Source organism: Numenius arquata, chromosome 1 (genome assembly GCF_964106895.1).
Source record: "Numenius arquata chromosome 1, bNumArq3.hap1.1, whole genome shotgun sequence".
NCBI classification, from domain to species: Eukaryota; Metazoa; Chordata; class Aves; order Charadriiformes; family Scolopacidae; genus Numenius; species Numenius arquata.
Genome location: NC_133576.1, coordinates 123,182,761 through 123,198,320, shown reverse-complemented (window position 1 = coordinate 123,198,320; position 15,560 = coordinate 123,182,761). Strand labels below are relative to the sequence as shown.

At 38.1% G+C, this 15,560-nt stretch overlaps 1 protein-coding gene across 1 annotated transcript in view; it reads left to right on the top strand.

Annotated features, from left to right (window-relative positions):
• Nucleotides 1-15,560, top strand: part of DDX10 (DEAD-box helicase 10) — a 181,332-nt gene that overhangs the window by 113,401 nt on the left and 52,371 nt on the right. Inside the window, exon 16 of the mRNA XM_074157461.1 lies at nt 11,524-11,580. Coding sequence (XP_074013562.1) covers nt 11,524-11,580 — 57 coding nt within the window. The remainder of the gene's footprint in view (nt 1-11,523; nt 11,581-15,560) is intronic.

Sequence of the window (15,560 nt, the reverse complement as noted above, 5' to 3'; positions counted from 1 at the left end):
ATTCTAGTGTTTGTGATGTGAAGGCAGAACAGCTACCCAAGTTCACGTATTGTGACTGTACTGCAGAAGCCTGATCAGGTTCCTGACCATCGTCTGAATTTGCTATTAAAAGTTTGGTTGCATATGTAAGCCTGATAGGCTAGTGGTATAAGTTATTTCTTGGCCTCATTTAGAGGGAGAGGATGAAACCTAAAAGAGATTCATGTGTGTTACCCATAAAGGATATGAAAGCAACAAAAAGACCAGGAGGCTTTCTTATCTTATTTTCATGACTTCAGATTTTGCGTAAGTGCGGATGTCTTAGTGCCCCCTCTTGTGTCACTGAAAGAGGACCTTTTGAAAGTCACATACTTTCATTCCATCTTAGACATCCCCTCACTGGCATTCAGCAGTCCCTTTTATACAAAGTCTTAAATCCATCACTTGTGACTGTCATTGCTTCTTTTAAAATCCTCCATACTTGACTGTCAGCTAAAATACATCATGGCTTAGCACAAACTGTGTCATCTGACCTTTACTTTCTGTAATAATACTAATTATTTTATTCCCATCTTTGTTTAAATTTCCTTCCCACAAGCTCACTGCTGTAGCTCTTTGTCCATTTGATGTATTTTCTAATAGCAGATGTGACAGCTCTCCATTTCTTGGTTTTCCACCTTGATTATGGAATTCTCCTGCAACTGTCTCCTTCCTATCTTTTTGAAAAAAACATGATTAAATTTTTCCTCTCTGCTTTTGCTTCAGATTTGTTCAAGTTCTTTGCTTAACTTTTTCATCAATTAAACTTTCTCCTGTTCCTTCACTTTCAGCAGGTTTCAAATGTATCTTGATTCATATTTCTTCCTTTTAATTCCTTTTCTTCTTGCTGCAGCTGATGCTTGGTGTAGTTTCCTGGTTTGTATGTTTGGCAGGTTGTTTTTTTTCTTTAAATCAATTTTTGAAACATGCTAAATCTATTAAAATTATTATATAGGTAGATTAGAAGACCAGTAGAGACAAATGCATTTTCATTCTGTATAAACTGAATGTTTAGGTTTATAAACCTACATGGTTATGCACATCAGTAATCAAAAAGTCCTCTGAAGCTGAATTGTAAGCTAATACCTGAAGTCTCTACAGTGGCTTTATAATGGTGACTTAGTATAACAAAATAATTTACAGAAGGCTATTGTTGTTCTATCCTTTTTTTTTTTTTTCTATCTTGCACATGGGTTCAGATTTTTATTTAGATTGTGAGTGGATGTAGAAGAAGCAGTTTTTCTATAAAGCTTGTAATTTTATAGGTCATCCTACATTGAGAATCCCTCTTATGGTTTCTTCAGTGTAGTCTTGAAGATTAGAGATCTTTGGGGAAAAAATGAACTTCTTAAAATCAAAACTTGCACAAAATAGCTTTTTTTTTTTTTTTGGTGAATATGGCCTGTGAGCTTAATATGAACTTTCCTTGCGAAACCATTTCTGATGAAGAGCAAAACTATTCAGAAACTGTCCACAGGCCATTGCTTTTAAATCCATTTGTGAACGTCATTTAAATGAGCACAGTTTTCAGTATGATCAGAAAAATGTTTTGGTGCATTTGTGAGATGCTTGGATTAGATGAGATGTGCGTTGCAGTGCCTTAAGGCTTGTGGAAACTTGCAAAGCTTCTACACTATAATTAGGTTTCCTTCATGACTCTCACATTTTGTTATCCTCTCCTTCCTCTGCAAATGCGGAAAAATTGAAAATCAGGTGGATTAAAAATAAAAAAAAAAATCTGAGGTATAATTGTGATGTAATTAATACTTATTGAAGTTTTGAAAGCAAAGTAATTTTAGCAGTTCAGCACAAGGGAAAGGGCAGTAACACTGATCAAGATTATGTGAAAAGAATTCTGCATTAATGGGTATTTAATGACAGCCCAGCAAGAGGTGTAGGTTTGAGCTCTTTTGAAATGTGTAAAATGTTATAAACAACGATAAAGGGAGAAGTGAATAAAGTATTCAGAACATGTTTTCGCACTCCATTTTTCAAGTTTTCAACTGAAAGTGCACTGTTGTTAGGAGGAAAATAGAGGCAGAGAGGGATTCATCTCGCTTCTTAATAACCTCTCTGTATACTAACCCAAGCTCACAAAAATGCCCATTGGTGCTGAAGGAAAAAATGAATAGGAGCCTTATTTCTTACCTCACTTTCCAGCAACTAAGATATGCTGTGGACTTGGGATGATCAATGTGAAAAGATGGCTGGAAGTATTTATTTTATTTTATTTTAATTTATTTTATTTGGGAGGTATTAGTAGCCAACAAACTGAGGCTGTCTTTGGTGGCCTGACACAGCAAGATGCAGGTCGTACCTCCCTGGAAGACGTTAAACAACCATGGCTGTAGGGGTATGACAGAACTTAGATGTCGGGTCACAGGGGGATCTTTCAGAAGACGCTGCTGTTGCTGGGAGGAAACTATTTTGTGGCCCTTGTGCTAATGAAATGGTGCTAATTTGTACCACCTGAAATCCAAAGTTATGAGGTCTCTTAGTTTTGCTCATACACTTCTTAATTCTGTAGAAAATACAGAACTATTTTAGAAACTGTATTGAAACAAAGTATCTCTGTTTGGTTTCTCTCCCATTCCCTAAATGTGTTTGTTAATGGGAGAGTGGATGGTTTTAATGAGGAGGATACACTGTGATACTTCACCCTTTGTTTATTGGCGCTCCCAAATATTACTACTTTAGTAACTCTTTCCAAGGCTAAAAGAGGAAAGTCTTCATACCAGACTTTATGGAAAGACTTTTATAAAATAATAAACTTAGTTTCAGAAAGAGTATACTCACCCCGTGAATTTATTCAATAACTTTCTGATTAAAATTCATTCTTGAGAATGGAAGATTGCAGGCTGGTAAGGGAAGCCAGTTTCCTTGGATTTCAATCCAGGAGGTTTCCTCTGCAGGTCTGTGAGACGGAGGCTGCCCCCGTTCCAGGTTACAGCCCCAGCCAGGCTGTGCATGTACCGCACGGATGCGCACACACGATACACACGTGGGAGGCCACAGAGACAAGAGAGGCGGAAAAGATGAATGCAGGCAGCACTCGCATGAACATGAACAGCACATGAACAGGCAGCACAAGCTTATTCCTTCTTGTTGATCAGGGTTGACGTTTGGTAGCAGAACTATGAACACCCTCACTCCCTTGATTCACAAGCACGCTCACATTTACCCATCTCTTAATAGCGTGGGCCCTAAGTTGGTCCAATATCCATACCCACACCATCGACCCCTTACACAGTCACTGTCCTTGACCTTGGGTTTTTCCAGGTGCTGGTCTTTCTGCACAGTCTCACAGTGCCTTTCAAATATTCCATAATAAGTTTGCTCTCTTGCACAAGACTGATAAACACAGATAACCTTGGTTCTCCTGTTCTTATCAGTTACAAAGTTCTGTGTGAACCTTCTCAAGGTTGTGCTTGTGTGGTTCCTTTAGTGTTCATCTATCAGTGACTTAGGAGTTCGGGTCTCTTGTCGCTATCTGCCTTACTGGTCATTAGGGTTAGTGTCTATGATGTTCAGTTTATTTTTTTCTCCTTCTCATCGTTGTCTCTCTGTTAACAGGATATCCTTACAAACCACATTATTACATTCAAGGTATCCCTAGAGAGACAATCCAGGTAGATTTAAACATGGAGTTCAAAAAGAGTATTTTCTAATAATCTTTGCATCTGTATATGTGGGGGAGAGCAGGAGAGAGACTGTAACTTTATTAATTTTATATTAATTCACATACAGTTCTTTAGAATCTGGATATGATGCTTCCTCTAAGGAAGAAAAATGGAGTTACAATACTAGGGATGATATAGCAGCCTCAGTGCTGAGTTCAGAGCTGATGCTCTGAAGATTTCTGGGGGCATTTAGGGAAAGAAAAGGTACTGCACAACTATACAGGATATCTGGCATGCTTGGAGAGAGTACTTGGAGAACTATTGTCACCTCATGATGACTTAAAATCTGTATGAATTGAATTGATCCAATGAAAGATGCATTTGATGTATGAATTTGAAAAAAGAGACACAAGTTTACTTATCAAGGAAGAATTCTTTTCTGTTGCAACCTGCAGTTGGCCAAAGATTAGAATCAGCTGTGAGTTTATTTTTAAAATGAGTAATGCTGGTAATTTTAACTAGTAGGAGAAGAATGGTGTAACCAAATCAGTTAAGATGTCAGCTGATATTTGTAGTGGATTATTTTTCCTTTGTGTATCTTGTGCCACACTATGTTCCTTAGGGATTACTTCCCCAAATAGTCTTTGTCTCTCTCCTACCTCCGGCCCCTGCAGCAATCCTCACCCTGTGCCTTGGCTGGGCAACCCCATGGTTGGCCAAGCCATGGCCCAGGTGGGACAGCTCTCAGGGAGAACGTCCTGTGCCTTGTCTCTTCCTGTGGCAGCCCCCCTCCAACTGGAGCTCTAAGCTCTGTCTTGCTCCCAGTCCTGCTTTTGAAAGGGATTTCTGTTGATGACAGGGTAGTTATGATTTAAACATGTTTGGTTTATAGTTTTATAAAATAATGCTAAAAGTACTCATTGCATGTTGTAATAAATCATTGAATGCTGTGTATAACAGTTCAAGAAACAGAAAAGACCCCCCTGGGTTTTTTCTTTATTTTTACCAAATTTTCAGTCATGATTAAAAAAAAATTATATGCAATTAATAAAAAGAAAAATAGGTGCTATACAGTGCAAACTATTCAGTATGCTGGAAGATAAATGCACCCGTGAAAAATACTATTTGTAGTTTGAAATCAATCAATACATTCATTCTGAGGAGAGATTGCATCATATTTCAAAGGAAATAATCGGAAGGGAAAAAAAATCTCAATTGCAGTATTATGCTCTTTATTAAGTAAAGCACTTGAATAGTCCTCCACTTTGAGGTGAAATTTGTCAGATTTCAGTGTAATTGTACAGTTGGTTTAATGTGGTGCTGGGTGAGGATGATAAAATTCTCTCACGTAAAGAGTTTGCCAGCGTAGGAGCAAAATATAAAGGGAAGAGGTTGCTGCTCAGAGGAGCATTTAGCTAAACTGCAAAGAAGAAAAGTATTAGAGATGGAGAGATGTGTAAAATAAATCAAGAGAGTATTACTTTGTTAGAAAGCCTATCTGAGCCCTTTCATAGCTATTGTGTGCAGGCAATGCAGCTCTTGTGTTCCAGGTGCAGAGCTTATTAAGATAAGGGGAATGGACGCTGACAAGAGGGTTGACAGGCGTCCCTTTTCAGTCCTAGCAGCAGCATCCCTCCGGCCTCACTGTGCTGCTGGCGGAGGCAAGGGCTTGCTCCTTGTTTGCTTTTCTTTCACTTCAGCAGCTGGGTGGGCTACACTTAAAGCTTTGAGTGCCCTTGGATGTTTTTTAAGTGTTTTCCATCCAAATCAGAGTTATTGGCATCATCCCATTGATGGGAAAAATAAGAAAATGAAATAACTGTGAGCAGGTTGGTTGTGTACACCCTAATCGAAAAATGCAGCTGTGAGTGGAGGCTGAAGAAGCGCTGATTTAACTTAAATTCAGCTAAGGTGGAGTTGCAGCCTTAGCGCTGTAAGGGAGCTTCCATGCCAGGCTGCTTGTCCTGCTGGAGGATGTAATGGGCCAACTGCCCCAAATGCTGGTCTCTACCTGTCATGGGTCCTTGAGGCAACCTGGCAGCTTCTGATGGGAGCTGCACCCTTCGCTTGCTGGGGTCTGGGGTCCTGCTGGGTACCTGCATGGGCAGGCGCAGGCAGCCACGGGGGTTTCTGCCTTCTCTCTCTCTCAGATCTAGTAGATGGGACCTGGGTATTTCCTTAAGAGCAACTGCAGTAAAAGAGCTCAGGAGTCTGTGACCTGTCTCGATTATAGATTCCCACTCTTAAATGGTATCATCCCTTCAAAACTGAAAGCAATAACAGAATCAGATGAAGTGCATCTTCATTGGTCTTTTTCCTCTACTTCTCTATAGAAAATGCTAGTGTGTTCTGCACTGCAACTCCCACTGACTTTGACATTAAGATTTTAGTTTACAGCTTTAAATGTTACCTTTAAACACCATTAACTAACCTAATTCCTGATGTAATTATGTTGAAAATGTATTTTGAGTAATTAGGGCTATCTTTACCTCTGCCTCTGTGTGTGTTTGTGTATGTATATACAGGGTGGGATGAAAGGGTTTATAAATTCATTTGAAAGAATCCCTTTGGTTTCTGTAGGTTTAGAATCTGGCTCAGATGCTATTTGCACACAAAAAAGGTGGTTACTGGAATGCCTCTGTATTTTAATGACTGTGACTTAACACCTTTCTTATTGGAAGGCTGTTTGTCAGAACCAAACTGTATGTGTGCATGTGTCCTAGCTTGTGTCCCTTTCCTTCTTGGTCGTTGAACATCCCAAATCACTTCTGTGGCAATAAATATATATTACGCATACGTATGTTTAAACCAAATGTTTCACTTACCAACTTTAAAAAAAATATTCTATCCTTAAAATATGTTCAGTGTGTTTAGATGTTAAATGAAAAAGAAATAATTTTCAGTTTTGTCAACTGGTTTCCTGTGTTGGTTTTGTTCTAACAATGTCCTTTTAAGGGTCAGTTTCTGTTAGTTTGTGTTTTCTTCTTTTAAATGAGAATGACAATCTTAAACATTAAATAAGCACTGGAAGAAACCTTAGAGGTGGTTGGAAAAAAAAGACAATGAGCTTTACTTCACATGCTTTCGATGCCACAGTTTTCCTGTGTTGTCTTAAATAGATCACACTAGGAAACCGTGTTTCAGTTTCACTACTTATAAAGTAAACATCATCTGGTAACATCACCTCTACAGATGAGGTTTACATCATTATATTTATATAGTTTGTTGCTTGAAGAGGTTATTTAATAGATTTCTAAACCCAAATATTAAGAGATAAGAAACCATCACAAAACAAACACAAAATAATAAAAAAGCTTTTGCTTTTTTCCTCTGAAGGTATTAAGATTTGTTTATTTAATGGTAACCAATTTTGTACTTAATTTCCAGATTTAAAAAAAAAAAATATTCAAAGAAATACTAATAAGTTGATTCAGTTTTATCTTTCAGTTGGGATGCTTGGTTTGTTTTGGTGGTTGGAGTGTTGCTTGCATGTAGATGATTCACTAATCGCTATGACAAGTCAAATATTAAACTACACAGCAATATAAAATGGAGCAATGGCCAAAAAATGATTGTGGAAACAGAATTTTCTTACTCGACATGTATTCAGTCCTCCCTCATTCTGTTTATTTTTAAGTAATTAATAAATAGTTCTCATTAATTCTAGTTTTTCTTCCATCCACCTGTGCAGAGCAAAACCACCATGGAAGAGAGGGCACAGTCTGATTCTGTGTTGGCTCATGTGTGTGTTGATTGTGTAGCTAGAAGTTAGTAATCTTGCTTTATGGGCTGGTCCCATATTTAGTAGAGTTGGATTTTCAGATACGAAGTTGCTTGCAAGCTGAATAGTTAATAATAACAATCAAAACATATTTTGCATGTAAGCAGCACAAACTTGGTGTGAAATCCGAGAGAAGACAAATGTGGATACCACAGTGCCAATTATTAAGTCTCTTTTCAGAGCACATTTGTGCTTTAAAATTTGGGTGGAAACCAGCTCTTGAATATGATGATGCCTGAACATAAGAGATGCTATGAATGTTTGAACAGCTGTGTGTGTATTTTCTGCAGCACAGCTGACTGTCCCTAAGTACATCCCACTAAATAACAAGAGATAGTAAAATACCAAGGTATAATATCAGATACTGGTATCAACTAGGCTGTATTTGCAAATAACAGCCAAATTTTTCCAGGTGACAAAGTGATTTGTTCCAAACCTTGGCCACCTCTAAGAACTGGTGTGTGGTAGACCATTACCACAGCTGTTAAATAGAATAGGTTCATAGCTCCGAATCGTTGCATCAGTATGTAAAGGATCAATTATTAAAAAAGCAGCATTAAAATCTTTGATCAAAACCTGCAGGAGTTCTTGAGCATTTAAATAAAAAGACTTCAGATGAGTCAGATGAACGTGAAATTTTTACAGCAAATAGGTTTGCCATAGGCTTTTTTAATGCCCTAAGGGCTAAATGTGCCATAGGATGCATTAATTGTATTGAGTGAAACTATTTCTTGCCTTTAGGTAAGCAAATAGAAGAGGTCAGTGAAATTTTAAAATTGCTGGATTTTCTTTTTTTATCACTAAAAACTTGGATTTGAACCTGTCGTTATATGCATCTTTCACATATTCCTAACCTCACCAACTAGAGAGAGCTGCCATGCTATTATGTTAATTTTTTTTGCCTCAACTTGAGAACATGGAATGTAAATGTTAGAATATTTCTTTTTAATAAGTGCGTTGGAGTCTTGAGGGAGAAGTAAAAGGCATATGAAGTTGTTTTTTTTAAAACCCAACAGTGAAAGAAAGAGGAAATATGAGTGTGAAAAGAAGCCAGTGGCAAACTTCTTAACTTCAGAGTTAAGAACAGCAAGCAGCTTTTCCATATATTAGAAGGAGCTTTATCCATGTTTTTGGGTCCTTGTTAGGCAGAGCTGGTTCTGTTGTTGATTCTAGTGCAGGAAAGGTAGGAGGGTTCAATAACCATAACTGTTCTTTGTTTAGTTGAAAACCAAATGATTTAGCCTTATTACATGATAATGACTAAATACTCTCATCCCTGTGATTACTGAGCTTACTAACTTCTTGAGATTGCTTGGTTTTGGTCTAAAAGGGCTGGAAGCAGTTTCTTTGGAGTTAAGCTACATCAAATTATTGCACTGATTTTTTGAGTTAAACTTCTTTCTTATCCTCTGTGTTGATAGCCTGGAAGGGACATGACTAGATCTTTCAGCTGTGAAGAAGGTCCTATATGGGTACAAAGGAGAGCTATTCAATATAAATGGAAAAGAAAATATGGATGCTTGACTTCAGCATTGTATATAAAAGAGTATTTAATCAGATTGGGGTGTTTTAGAGCTTTATCTGACAGCCTCATGATGCTGTGTTATGAAGTTATTCTATAACAGAGTGTCAGCCAGTAATATATCTATAATTAAGTTTTCATATTTTGAAACATAATCTTTTGTTTTCCTGCCCTAGTAAATCGGATATTTAATCTCTAAATTATGTGCTATTTTACAGGTAATGATTTATAGCCTGGTAGAACAGTGAGAAAATCTGGCATTCTTACTGTGTTACACTTTTGGTATTCCAAGAAAATCCAGACTTTCCTGTTTTTTCCCATGTGTGAAAACTAATGTTGGACGGCTTAGGAGGTACAGATATTTACAGAGCTATCCACAGATGAACAGGATCTATTCACATGAAATAAATCATATCAAACTGTTTGAATGGTACAACTTTGCCTCATTTGATTACTTTTTACAGCTGTCTTACAGTACCTTGTCCATGGGTGTTCTGCATGGGCCCATACTTCTTCCTAGCAGTAGCAGCGTGAGAATGAATGACATCGTAGTTAAAATACTCATCTGAATCTTTGGAGACTTTGTGTTTCTGGCTGTGCTGTAGCATTTCTTTGTAACCTGAGGGCAGGTAGTTAATTTCTGGGTTTTATGCAGTCGTATAAAAGGGCAGTGGAGTGGTTGGAGTGTATTAGCTGTGTTCCTGAAGGCTGCCTTGTAGTGTGAAACACAGCAGAGGTGAGCCTGATTAGGACATTGGCTTCTGAAATGCACTTCTAACTCCGATGCAGTGATGATATAGATGTACCCTGTGCAAAATCTGCTTTTGTTTTTCATTGACAAGGAACCAAATCTCTTCTCTCTTCCTCAAAGAAATAAAAAAAAAAAGGTCTTGACGGCATCTCTTGGTTTTTTGTACTCCTGATTTCAGTCTCTGCACCTATTAACTTTAGAATCTTCTTGTGTCTTTACCGTTCTTTTAGACATATGTGTATTATGCTATCTGGCGTGCTCCTCTTCTATGGCATTATGTCAATCTCCTGCTTTCGTAGCCTATTTTTCAGTGCTCTGTTGTAAATCCCTTGAGCAGAAACTTTGCTGCTATACTGGCTTAAGCCTATGGCTGTAGTTAAGACACTGCCTTTTCATATACCATAGAATTTTTCTATCTGAAATTTTCTGGACTATCCAATTTAAAAGCTGCTTTATCCTGCTTTGTAATATCTGGTGTGTTACTTTCTAGCTCTGTTCTCTTCCACTTTTTTTTTTTTTATGACACTTGCCAGATAAATCATTCAAAAGAAACTGAATTTAGACACCAGTTTTGAAATTCATGGTGGCTGTGCTCTCCTTTTCCCGGGTCTGCACTCAAACACACTGCTTTTCCAAACAATGTTCTGTGGTACCTACCAGTATGCTTTGGTGGCATCATTGTGATGTTTTGCCACTGTGACTGCTGGAGCTGTAGCTTTCCCCTTACCCCCGTGAGTGAGCTGAAATATGACTCATCTTCAGCCTTCTCTGTGCAGAGCTGTTGCCCCTGGTCTGATGTTAAAGTAATGTCCCCTTTTATGTGGACCCGGTTCTAAATGTGCTGATGCAGGAATGGCCTATATTACTCAAAGAAACCGAGAGATGTATTCCAGAAACATTTCTGTGCTAGCAGTATCTCTAGTACTGCTAGCACAATGTGTCATCAGTATCTCTAAAACACAAGAAAAAGAGGGAGCAGTGTGATTTTCTAAAGGACATATGCCCTCACCTGAATTTCTGTCCTTACCTCATGAAATAGATAATTTAAAGGATGTTCAATTGCAAGGACCTGACTGAGTCTAAATTCGAGATAATCCTTCAGTTGGTTTAAAAATAAACCAATTCCAATAAGAACAACAAGAATAAAAAAAGAGGCAATAAATGTCAATTGAATTAAATATCATGGCTGCTCTTGTGTGCTCAGGAATCTGGCAGGCAGCTTTGTATGAATTTGTCATTGCATTTTGCTCATTTTCCCACAGCAGAATCCCTTTAGTGGAGGGAACTTAATGTTATGGTTCTCTGAATCGATACAATTGCTAAGCAAATTCTATTGTAGAGTGTTTGTTAATAATGTAGATACGAAAGCTAGGGACAACACGTTTTAGCTTTCACTCCCCAGTTGCTTTAGCATTTCTGAAGTTAAGAAAATTATCATTTTAGTTTGTTAAATGGAATGGATTTCATATTAAGCCACTGAGAAATAAGAAAAGTTGGATCTCTTGGTGCCATTTTAACTACTGTGTTTTAGAGACAAATACTAACTTCATCAAAATACGTAGCTGCATCATTCCTTTAAAAGTAACAAGTCTCAGTGGAGGTAAAATGTGAGTTTGAATCATTCTTGTAGTTTTATTTCCTTCAAGAAGAATGAATAATACCTCAGATCTTTTTATTTATCATTTTTCGTCAGTAATATTTAGGATGAATACCACCAATATAGCATGCAGGCATTAAAAATACCTAGGTGGCTTAACTTCAATCTTAAAATACTAAAATAAAAGAAAACCACAGGAATTTGCTTTAAAAGTGTACATCTTGTTTGTTTTAGGAGAAAAGGCTAAAAGAAAAAGCAGCAAGGAGAGAAGCCAGGAATAGGAACGCACAGGTAAGGATTTTTGTTGTTTTGATCAAGCTGTTGATTGTGTGTTGGAAATTGTTTTTAAATTATTTTATTCCTTTCTTTAATAAGCAGTGTTGTGATTAAACTGTTTAAAGACATTTTCTCTTGTCTTTTCTTACTCCCTTGCTCTGATGTGGTTATAATGACTTGCTGTGGAAGGAGAGAAAGCATGAATGTGTGTGTATAAATATATAAAATATATAGAAGCCTTTTGGAATTCCAGCCTCTTTGTTTAGTATATCAAGTGAGTTGTGTATCAACTGCAGTGCTGATGCCATTTTTTTTTCCTGAATAATTGGTCATGTTTATAACTTGCAGGCAGTGAGGTTTTTTTTTTTTTGTCAAATCTCATTTAAACCTGTTTCTGCTGAACTTTTTCTTTAAACAACAAGTATTTACATTGTCGTTTATTCCTTCCCATTGTTAGACCCACAAATAAAACCTTTCCTATCCTTTTCTTTATATTTACATTACTAATTTCCTATAGGCTGTCCTAGTTTTTCATATGACTTGGTTTGTGATAAACTGAGATTTCATTCAGCTGCAATGATTTTCCAGAATACGGACAGGGTAATGTGTGTCATTTCTCATGCTACATCTTCTTATGCTACACGTGAATAGTTCTTGATAGTTCTTGGCAGTTAGCAAATATCTTACTCCCTTGAGAAAATCGATAATGTTCTTTGATTTTTTTCAAGCTGGCCCTGCACTGGGAGGCTTAAGTATAGGAAGATGCTTCATTCTGTAGTTCTGAAGTGGAAAGTAATTACAGTTTAAGATGAAAAGCCTAGTTATAGTAAGTATTAAGTATGATTCTGTCTTCAGAGATGGCAAGCTATGAGAGCTGTTGGCGTCGTGACTCCCCAATCAAGCAATAGAAATTTTCTGCATGTAATTGAATATATAGAAATGCATACTTTTTAATGTATTGAGCAAGCATTTTAGGAAAATTATGGAATGAATGATTAACAAACATCCTTAATATAGGGAGAAAACATTGATCAAATCAGGCTGTATCGCATTCGTAACTGCTGCTTGTTAATTTTGCCGCTTTTCAAGGAATAAAAAAACCCTGATGTCATGTTATTCAGCAGCTGGAGAAATGAACCCATTCCTTCCAAAAGGATCTGTTTGCTGATGTACTTCTATCCTATTCTTTGCCAAGCAAACGAATCTCTATGTCCTGCTGGAAAACGAATGAAGTTGATGTCTGTTGAGGAGCGAGCGATCTGTCCGAGTGGTGTGTGTCCATGTCCGTGGGTACAGTATGGGTTAAATGCGGAATCTCAGCCCCAAAACTGTGTAAGATCAAGCCACAATGCGATGCACCTCTGCCTCTCTTCTGTGCAACACTTGCACCTGGAAAGCTGACTTACTGGTCCTGGTCTAGTGTGAGAATGGGATATGCTTTCTGTGAAAGTACCAACTGTGCAAACCTGCTATCACTTTGACTTAATTTTATTCCTGGAGCATTTAGCTCACTCTCTGCAAGAAGGTGCAAGCCTCAGGAGCTGACATGTCTCTTCGATGAAAACTGTTGGGCTTTTTCTCTTGTTCAGAGGCTATTTTTGCCAGAACTGTATGCAGTCGAGTCATGTCATTTTCAGTGGGGCTCATTTCAGGGAAAATGCTTCCACTGGGAAAGGCTGCCAGCTTGGAGCTGGGCCGTTCACGCCTGGAAGTGGAAGGGAGCAGTAGACGGTAGATAAAGGTGGCAGTTTCCGTCTGCTGGGTGTCTGAGGAATTAATTAAGAACGCTCCCTGCTTCACAGAATCCTAGAGATGAAGCCATGGTAGTTGAAGCTCTCCATAGTCCGTGTGGGATATGACTCAAGCAGCTCCTAGGAGACACCCAGGGAAAAAAAAGGAGGGAAACAGAAACTATTGAAACAAAAACTGGTTTAGAAAATATATGCTATCTGAATCAGGAGTTCAAAAATGTTTGCATTTTCACTAGTGCTTTCAGAATATGGCTTGTGACCCACTTACTCTGCCATATGCAACGCCTTTGGCAATTAATAGTGTTTTCTTAAAAGAGAAAGCAATAAGGAGAATCAAAAAAGCAGAAAAGGTATTTTTAGCTATATTAATGCAGTTTAGCAGCTGGAGAAAAGGTCTAGATCAACAATTATGAGCAGCCAGTCACTTCAAAGCAGCTGTGGTCATAATTTGTTGTTCCACATCTACCTGCTTTATTCCTGTTGTTTGTTTTATTAACTGCATCTCTCTCGCATTATAAACTCCTTGGGTTACAGAGTATTACTTATTATCTTTCACTAGTATGCAGCCCACCGGGTATGACATAACCAAAATGGCAATTTACTTTCTGATTCTCAACATCAATTTATCAATTATGAGTTTTGCATCTCTGCTTTAGTACAATTCTTGCTGCCCTGTTGTTGATTGTGCTCTGCTACTGATGGGACAGAATCTGGCATGTTATTCTTAATATGTGCTGGCTTTTTCCAAAGTGAAAAGGGAATTTATTTGGACCTCAAATTTTATGGTTTATGGTTTATTTATTTTCATGCTTTAAACCATACACTCATGGATTTAATCTTAGTCTTAATTTAATGTTGGATTCTTGGATTGTGATACTCTAAGTTTTAGGATTTCTCTGTCCTGTACGTGTTCGTCCCTTTCCTGTGCCAGGAATCTTTGCTTCTTGACATTTCTCATTTACTCTACCTGTAATTTTTTAACTCATGGCCTACCTTTTTTAATAACAGCTTTCCTTCAGTTTTATACCCCCATATTGTTTTGAGGAGGAGGGGGAGTATCTCCATTTTAAGTTGTTTTTCTTTTTTTTTCATTTCAAAGTTTTAATGCCTTGTATGAGTGCAGGTTTTTTTGCCTGTATGCCAACAAAAAAGAGAGATCACAGGAGAAATGGGCCCCCTGCTTTTCCTCTGGTGCCACAGGAGCAATATGAGGGAAGGTTTGCTCAGTCGTTGCTGCGCTGGGACAGGGCAGGCTCCCTGCAACTGGAGTTGAACTACCGAATTCTGGCATGCTCTGCTGAATGTGCTCGAGCAGGGGATTAGATGAGTAGGTAGGTAGCTGCAGTGTTATTGACTCCACCTTGGATAAATCCCCATGCAATAAAAAAACCTAGGTAAGAACTGAGGGCTCTTACAGGATGCTTTGGAGAAAGTATTTCTTGGAATTTATGACCATTAATTAAATTTGAGTGCAAAAGGCTGTAAAAACAGGTAAAAGAAGTTTTCCCTTAAATTCATATTGAAGAAAAACTCAAAACTTAGCTTTTGGGGGGGATTTTTTTATCATCAGGTATTTCATTGTCTCCCGGTTTAGGAGAATTTGATGAGATATTTACAAATGCAACGTTTTAAGATGAAAAACGCAAGTCTTTTGTCCTCAATCAGTAGTGATAAAATCACAGTCCTCAAGCCCTCAAACAAATTTTAATAGTATTGGCTTGAAGACGGTCTACAGAAAATTAGGCAACCGTGTTGTCCTTTGACCAAGAAGTGAAGCATTGAGCAGAAGCAGCAGCAGCAGCAATGTGGATGGCTGCTATGAGGTGTTACTGGTGAAGCCAGGCCCTGGCCTCAAACAGGACGTCCCTGCGCCGAGCAGTCCTCCACTCTTGATTTTGCTCTTTTACTTCCCGTAATATACCACATATTGATTTCTTAGTATACATAAAGGACTTTTATTTTAGGTTTCATCCAGCATTTAAAGGTCTGTGCTCTGCAAGCACTTGTTAGCTGCAATGAAGCTAAACAGGACTCTCCTTTAGTGATTTTAGTGTTTTGCTGTCCTGATGCCGTAGAGCAGTAGTGATGTGTTAAGAATTATGAAGTGAGGAAGGTTTTAGTTTCTTTTAAAGAAAATAATTTTTGTAGGAACGGCATTTTCCAGCAGATGCTGAACAGGTCTGTGGGTCAAGGTGAGGGAGCAGAGCTGGAGTCAGGACAAGGTGCTGTTTCCTGCCCCAGCAC